The sequence below is a fragment of the Haliotis rufescens genome, unplaced genomic scaffold (genome assembly GCF_023055435.1).
Source record: "Haliotis rufescens isolate VD_foot unplaced genomic scaffold, xgHalRufe1.0.p SCAF_5, whole genome shotgun sequence".
Lineage (NCBI taxonomy): Eukaryota > Metazoa > Mollusca > Gastropoda > Lepetellida > Haliotidae > Haliotis > Haliotis rufescens.
This window is the reverse complement of record NW_025964223.1, coordinates 55,005,595-55,013,640: the sequence shown is the minus strand read 5'-3', so window position 1 is coordinate 55,013,640 and position 8,046 is coordinate 55,005,595. Positions and strand designations below refer to the sequence as shown.

Genomic DNA, 8,046 nt, shown 5'->3' with positions numbered 1-8,046 from the left:
ATTTAATTATCTCTGGTGTTAACCGCCGCAGCCGATGCATCTTGTCTGTATCTGTCAAAGTGTTGTTTTAGCTACTTTCATTATATTACTGTGATACATTTGCTTAGCTAATATAAGCCGCTTGTGTATTTGCTCCGATGAAATTAATCAGTTATCCTTGTCAGCGCAGATTGGGTTTATTTGACCCCTTATTGTCATCTATTAGTACAATTAGTTGTTATTCTTATACAGTGTGTAAACCAGTAGTCAGTATATCATAGTGTTTTTGACATGTCATTTTAATGTCTTGACAAAGTAGCCACATTTCATGGATCACACCTTCTTTAATACACTGGTTTGGATTCTGTTGTTGGGGCTCTGGAGACAAGGACATCTAAGAAGAGTAGTTGGTTGTTCTTTTCTATTTTGCTAGTGAACTGTACTCGGGGGTGTTGTTTGTTAAGATGTTGTCAATCAATCAACAGGGATCATGGCTATTTCATCCCATACTCTACTATAAACTCATAAAGCAATAACCACTCCGTCTATGTATACTTATCCTGTATAATTGGCTTCCTGTCTTATTTGCTTCCACCTCATGTGTTCTCTATCCATCATGTTGTTACAGTATTACCCTTCTGTTGTCATTACTTAACCTACTTATGTTTATCCCTCTTGTATGCAATAGGTGTTACTGTTAATCCTCTACCTACCTTGTATAAGGATCTATACCGAAATGTCGCCTTTACAGTAATTAAAGAAGTGTTATCGATAAAATGTGTCTACTTTGTCATCCACCAACTTCTAAGTAATGCCTATCAAACAATGCATTGCAATGTCTTGCCACGCACGAAACTCAATTATGTTTGAAGGAGTGTCCTGTTGTTTTGAGTCAGAGAAGTTTGGAATGTTTTACGTGTTTATTGTTCTTTAACATCATGTTATCCTCTGTCAAACAATAATACATTTTGTCTTTTGAAACGAATGCACTTTTGATTAGCAAGCGTTGTTTTTTATGCTATCAAGGAGGTGCACATTGTAGAATGAAGAGATAAAATTTGCTCATGACGTTTTACTGGAAATATGTGGGTGTCAGAGTTATAATAAGATTTGTTTGTTTGTTGTTTAACGCTGCACTCAGCAATATTCCAGCTATATGACTGCGGTCAGTAAACAATCGAGTCTGGACCAGACATTCCAGTGATTGATATCATTAGCATAGATCCACGCAATTGGGATCGAAGACATGCATCAACCAAGTCAGCGAGCTTGACCACCCGATCCGGTTAGTCGCTTCGTACGACAAGCATAGCTGCCTTTTACGGCAAGCATGGGTTTTATGAAGACCTATACTACCCTGGAATCTTCACGGGTCGAGTTATGAGAAGGAGTTTTGTACAGTTGTGGTATATTTCACCTGTTGGAATGACCTTTTTTTATATTATGTTATGGTGTCATTTACAAGTTAAGAATCACTATGTTATTATTGTATGGTCATTTCATGTAAAATAAAGGGGTTGGCTGTTGGGAAAGGGAAATTGCACCTGGAACGGAAATTCTCCAAAGTCTGTATGACAGAAAGTAGCTCCTGGGAATGACTATCCAGACATCGTTCTGGGACTTCCACTCATGCGCCAGGAGCTCAGAGACTTTAGTGCTTTATTTTGATACTTACATCTTTATTATTGATGTCATTTACAAGGTAAAAAGTGGTTATTTTATTCTTGTGTCGTCATTTTATGTAAAATAATGGGGTTGATATTTCTCATGTATTTAGGATAATTTTTGCCTTCTCAATAATTGTACATAGCTTGTTGTAAATCGTTAGTGATACCGTTGAATAGCTTGATACTTATATCTTCATTATGGATTTCGTAGTTAGTTTGATATCCGTGTTTTCCCTATGTTTAGAAGCACACTTGGGCTAACCGCCCAAGACTATCCTATTCCCCGGCAGACCTCTCTGAGGTCCGCGCGCTGTATATATCTACTTTTTCTCGACCTAGTGTCTTGCCCCCTAGGCGGCGTCAGATCGTTTACAATTGTCTTGTTACTTGGTGATCTCTTCGAAATTCATGTTTTGTTAGTAAGTGATTACGGGACACGTTTCATCTATGACTGAGTTACTCTGATTGTATTTCTAGCTACTTAGTAAACAGGGTTTCCAATACTTAGTTTATCTAGTAATCCATGGATAACCAACCTTCCTGTGATAGTCTAGCGTTTTGGGAATTTTAGTAATTCCTTGCTCAGTAAAAGTGACTGAATCTTTAATCGATGAGACTAGTTTGATATTCAGACGTGCTCGTCTATTTTATAGTCCAAGTGTCATAAGTTAGGGACTGGTCCCCTGTGTTTATTTCACGTTATTTAACCCAGCCGAAGTTATTCACCCATACGAGTGTTGATTTAATTATCTCTGGTGTTAACCGCCGCAGCCGATGCATCTTGTCTGTATCTGTCAAAGTGTTGTTTTAGCTACTTTCATTTTATTACTGTGATGCATTTGCTTAGCTAATATAAGCCGCTTGTGTATTTGTTCCGATGTAATTAATCAGTTATCCTTGTCAGCGCAGATTGGGTTTATTTGACCCCTTATTGTCATCTATTAGTACAATTGGTTGTTATAAATAAACCTGTGAACGTATTACCACCTTTTCATTATTACTTTATTCCTGTTTAATGACACTCTTCATCATTGGAGCACAGCTCCGTGACAGTGATGACTGCTCGCTACTCGTTCTATTCCATTTCTGTGTCCATTTGGACCCCTATCATGTTCAACTGGCTGTGACTACTTTACAAAGGGACTCAACAGACCAAATACACTCGCAATGAACTACTCAAACAAAGTACTACATGGACTAGTTCACTTTATCATGGCCACTCACTCACTCACCCTTCCACAAGGCGTATCGTGTTTGGTGGTCAACCGTTTCTTCCATTTGGGTGGCACAGTTAAAAATGTGATACAAAAACTGATAAAATGCATCACTTTAAAATTAACCACCATATGTCAGAAAGAGAATGATGGAATATTTAATGTCGATTCGTCATTGAGGCCATCCCCTTAGTCTATTTACCACTTTACAGTGTGGGGGCACGGGTGGCCCAGTCGTCTTTGGCGCCGCGATTCGCTGTGCAGAGTTGCGTCCCTTGGGCAGGCCAGAAACCTATGATTCGGGGTTCGTCCCGATTATGTTTCTAGGTTTGTCAGCACCTTACCCATGCCTGTGGGTTTCACCGAGGTGCTAAACGTGTGAGACCTGCATCACTTCGGGCTTTCCTCCCACATTCAGCTGACGCGCCGCGATATAACTGGAATACTGTTAAAAGCGGCGTTAAATCCAACTCACTCACTTACTCACTCACTCACAATGTATGGCAAGCCAAAGGATTTCTATGCATTCTGATTACCCTGCCATACTGAGTGAGTGAGTTTGATTTATCGCTGCTTTTAACAAAATTCCAGTTATACCACGGCGTGTCAGCTTTATGTGAGAGGAAAGGGCCTGGTGATTTAGGTCTCAAACGTTTACCGGTTTGGTGAACCGGGATTGGGATATAAGCCGTGCGGGCCCAAGGGACTTAACTCTGCACAGATAATTGCGGCGCCTCAGAATACTTTGCCACCCGTGCACACTGACTTGTGCAGTGAGGCTGTAGACAAAGTGCTGGTATTATGAATCATAATATGTGTCAGCTAATGAAAGTGTACTGGGCGTTCAAGACATGAGCGATGCCTTCAATATGAGCTTCACGTACGTATATTATGTGTGGGGGCAACCTTGGTTTTCAACAAAAGACATGATGAGGTTGTGAAGGTTAATTTATGTATCAAAGATTAGTAATTAGACAGCATACATTTTGGTAACATAAAGAATACTCATTTTTCACGATTTGGTCGTGTATTAACTATACAACTTCGACAAAATATGAAAAACGCGAGACACAATAAATAATTGGAAAGGTGTTTGTATCATATGCAAATTCCAAAGCATCCCTAAACTCACTTTTTCCTGAACTTCCCACGAGTAATATGCATCATGAACCATTTGGAATTCACCAAATCAGGTGACAGCTAACCCCACCAATATCGATGTACTTTCATCCTGATCCCTAATGCTATCAAATGCAGTACAGCCAATTCTCTGCCTCTAGCTACCCTATATATGCCTTGACCTTGACTTCATTTTCACTTGATTGTATTATTTCCAGTTGCATTTGTTCTTACAAACATGTCATATAATCACAGGGGTTGCTTCAGTACACAAAGAATTAATTACCTTAAGAATTACCCTTAGGGGCACATAACCAAATTGCGCCCAACAACAGTGTACACAACCTCCAATGTTAATTGTATTTCAAGAGCATTCCAAAGGCCTGTCCAGCATAAAAAATAAATATCATGTCTCTAGCTTGAAATTCAATGTAGCAATCTCTTCCCCATTTACAAGGAGCTGCTTAATCTATGCATAACATACAGTACAATGTACATATTGTAACGCATGTCAGGTAACGCCTATGCATGTAGAAAACATATCACGACCAGGCATGCTCCTGTGTTTAGATCTGACTGGGATCATGCGCTGATACCACTGTCTGACTAAGTTATTTCTTGTAACTGGACAGAATCCCGTTGTACGGAAGGTCCGAGCACACTCTCTGACACCTTGTCCCATTGTCGGGGTCACCATCCGATATATCTGTACGTACAAGGTATTCGTTCACTAAATCTGGTAAACCAGAAAATGTGTGACCTTGGAACGTCAAACACAGACTGAAAGGATTGGATTGTACTGCTTGTGATGGATGTCCCTGCAAAAACATGAACGGTGTAAATACAATGTGATCACAATACGGTGATAAACATGATTTGCGGGCGTTAATGAGTCTTGGATGCCCCGAAAGTCTCTTTCGAACAAACGGCGTAAGTTAGAGGTTTCAAATGTTAAAGTTTTCGCGCACACACAATAACACGCGCAAAACTGAAAACAGGTAGATAAGTATTTATCGACATTGCAGGATTTAAATACAACATGGTATAGGTACGTTTCGTAACAATTTCGTTCTAGGCGTATTCAAACTTTCGTAGAGACCCGTGGTGATTTCTGTCTAAGAATAAAGGTCCTCATCAACGAAACCGAAAACGTATTAGGCGATGAAAGGATCGAGTAGTACAATCGCATTACAATCAGATCTTAGTGCTAGCTACCACTATACAAAGACCATAGGACATCCTATTGTAGGTCACGTCAGAACGACCTTCAACTACTAGAGGATATACGAGGATGTTATGAACACGCCAACCAGTCTTACCTCGATGAGGAAATGTTCGGTGGTTTCATCAGCCATGACCAGTGACAGCACAAAACTTCCTTCTTCCCTATGAGTCGCGCTCATTCTGTGAAATAAAAGGTAAATATCTGCTGAAACATGGCGATCAACGATTTGATGGTCGGCCATATTGTGTCATTTGAACTATTTGCAAATAAACTGTAACTAAATGCGCAATTCGTTTTGACAAATATTTAGGTGCTTCCTTTCGTACGTGACATTTACAGGGACGGTCGGGTAGCCTAGTGGTTAAAGCGTTCGTTCGTCACGCCGAAGACCCGGGTTCGATTCCCGACATGGGTACAATGTGTGAAGCCCATTTCTGGTGTACCCCGCCGTGATATTGCTGGAATATTGCTAAAAGCGGCGTACAACCTCACTCACTCACTCACGAGACATTTACCACAGGTTTAACAATGCTGCTTTGAAGAAATACTGTTTTTGAAGTACCTGATCATGAATGTTCCTGGTACTTTCCCATCCAACTTTCTTTCTGCCTCATCTCGTGACATTTCTCCAGCGAACCAGCTGCATTTATAATACATGTATATGATTATGGTTGTGTCTCCATCTTACAATCAAATGCTTTTATTAGTACGAATAAGTCTACATTGTGTACTTGTTTCTCTTCTCTTAACCTCCTGATATTTTTTTTGTACTCTGTTGTTTTATTATATTGTGATGTTTCACATAATGTTTTTGTAGGTATTTGGAATCTATAAGCATGTTACTTCTCACCACAATTTCTTCGTTGATCTTTTAGGATTCTTCCAAAACGAGCTAGCTACCAGTCTGTCCATCTGCAACATTGGAAATCATGTACATGCATACTTAACCTGGATAATTAAACAAAGACTGTAAATATATCTGCGTGCACAAATATAAATAGAGAGAATGTTTTATATATCCTACTGACACAAAATTATAGAGCCCGATTCTTTCATATTACTTGCGTGCTTGCGTTCGTGCGTACGTGCGTGCGTGCGTGTGTGTGTGTATGTGTGCGTGTGCGTGTATGCTTGTAGCCCCGACTAATGCCGGTGTTATCGTGCTAGCCCACTGAGGCACTATTCTGCAGTTTAACATGGATACCCCACTCAGACACAGAAAACTGTCTCCGAGCCGATCAGATCTTTTTTATCCCCTTAGTGCATAGCTCCAGGCAGGGTAACAGCAAATGGCATTTTTAACGTCTATTTGATCTAACCACCGAACTTTCCTGGCGCTCCTGTCACCTACTCTTTCCATAGACCGCGGAGGCGGTCGAACACATCTGTACAGGGACACATATATATATAGGTTTGTAAAACAACGACCATACTACTAATAATCCTTTGTTAGAAACACTTTTATATCAACGCTGACATTTTAGTATCTTTACCCGCGTACAGCACGATGAACTTTCAATACTGTCCCAGAATGCCTTGCTGCTGCTGCACAGAAAAGCCCATCGGCAGCTTTACATGCGTCACCTGCAGCGGGAATATATTGCGTATATTAATTAAAGTGACATCGACCAATATATAATAATATCGACCCTTATGCAAGAAGGTTATTACACTTACACATCTGAAAGCCAGAGCTCTCTGTAGAAAGACTTGATGTCAAGAACCAGCTCCGACTGCAGATTGCACTCCAGACTTCACGATGGGAGTTTGTCTCCGGGTATGGTGCTGTCAAACCTAGAAACATAATCGGGGCGAACCGAACTGAAGCCCAAGAAAATAGGTTATTGGCGTGTCCGAGGGACGCAACTCCGCAGTGCGAATAGAGGCACCTCAGACCGCTTGTCTCCAAAAACAGTTTTAAAAAAAGAATTATACACGATTCTGATACTTGATTGAGTCTTTCAGTTGAGTAGTTAAATATTCAGCACTATTTGAAGCCTTCTATAATGATTTGGTTGGTTGGTTGGTTTGTTGTTTAAGGCCGCACTCAGCAATATTCCAGCTATATGACGGCGGTCTGTAATTAATCGAGTCTGGACCAGACAATCCAGTGATTGATATCAGGTGCATCGATCCACGCAATTGAGATCGATGCCAAGCATCAACCAATCTCGTTAGTCGCCTTTTACGACAAGCATAGTTACCTTTTACGGCAAGCATGGGCTGCTGAAGACCTATTCTACCCCGGAATCTTCACGGGTCCCTTCTATAATGATGAAGAATTACATACTGTTTCGAACAATGTAGCTGTATTTCGCCAGTCTCTCTGTCGCTGTGTGCACACTGGTGGTCAGACACATTGAACTGAATCCAGCTGTCTTCATTGATGCTGGAAGTACCTCTATCTGACCTTGGACCTTCATCCTGACCATCGGCTACTTCCTTTGGCACTGTACTGTCCGTTTCATCATTCCTTGGTCCTTTTGAGGGACTAGACACCGTACTGAAGTCCCCATCTTCACCTGGCGGACCGTAAGTCAGTAAACTTTCATGTGTCTGGGTAGATCTTTCGGTTCTTTCTGAACCGTCGTTTCCATTTTGGGCACTGGTCATGTTTGTATTCTAGGATGACAGAAACTGGTAGCTACATTGCTGTGGGTAGATATGCTGTGATGTGTTGTAAGTAAAACAGACACAACACGCAGATACATACTTAGTTATCTATTACTTATAACCAATCCGAGACGGTATTCAAAGGTTTCAGCTTGTTGACTTTAACCAAATCAATATGTATTTATATACAGGCGACAGGTCTGAATACCTTGCTTTATATAGATACAAT

At 40.7% G+C, this 8,046-nt stretch overlaps 1 protein-coding gene across 3 annotated transcripts; it reads right to left on the bottom strand.

Annotated features, from left to right (window-relative positions):
- Window positions 1-3,984: 3,984 nt before the first annotated feature.
- LOC124125878 lies at window positions 3,985-6,996 on the bottom strand. 3 transcript variants are annotated; one of them, XM_048384658.1, is made up of 6 exons: window positions 6,882-6,996; window positions 6,698-6,788; window positions 6,055-6,116; window positions 5,767-5,844; window positions 5,299-5,383; window positions 3,985-4,797 (listed from the first exon to the last, which is right to left on the bottom strand). In XM_048384658.1, exons 3-6 carry the CDS (start codon window positions 6,114-6,116, stop codon window positions 4,591-4,593), a joined length of 432 nt encoding a protein of 143 aa, XP_048240615.1. In that variant the 5' UTR covers window positions 6,698-6,788; window positions 6,882-6,996; the 3' UTR covers window positions 3,985-4,590. The 3 variants fall into 3 exon arrangements, with proteins under 3 accessions (XP_048240615.1, XP_048240614.1, XP_048240616.1); XM_048384657.1 differs by lacking the exons at window positions 6,698-6,788; window positions 6,882-6,996 and having other exon boundaries at window positions 6,055-6,200; XM_048384659.1 differs by lacking the exons at window positions 6,698-6,788; window positions 6,882-6,996 and having other exon boundaries at window positions 6,048-6,176.
- Between the last annotated feature and the right edge of the window lie 1,050 nt (window positions 6,997-8,046).

Coding starts and splice junctions, on each gene's coding strand:
- LOC124125878 (XM_048384657.1), bottom strand. CDS start 6,125: ATGTTGCAGATGGACAGACTGGTAGCTAGCTCGTTTTGGAAGAATCCT. Junction 5,845..6,054: donor AGATCAACGAAGAAATTGTG/GTGAGAAGTAAC, acceptor TTATAAATGCAG/CTGGTTCGCTGGAGAAATGT. Junction 5,384..5,766: donor CCAGGAACATTCATGATCAG/GTACTTCAAAAA, acceptor TTTATTTCACAG/AATGAGCGCGACTCATAGGG.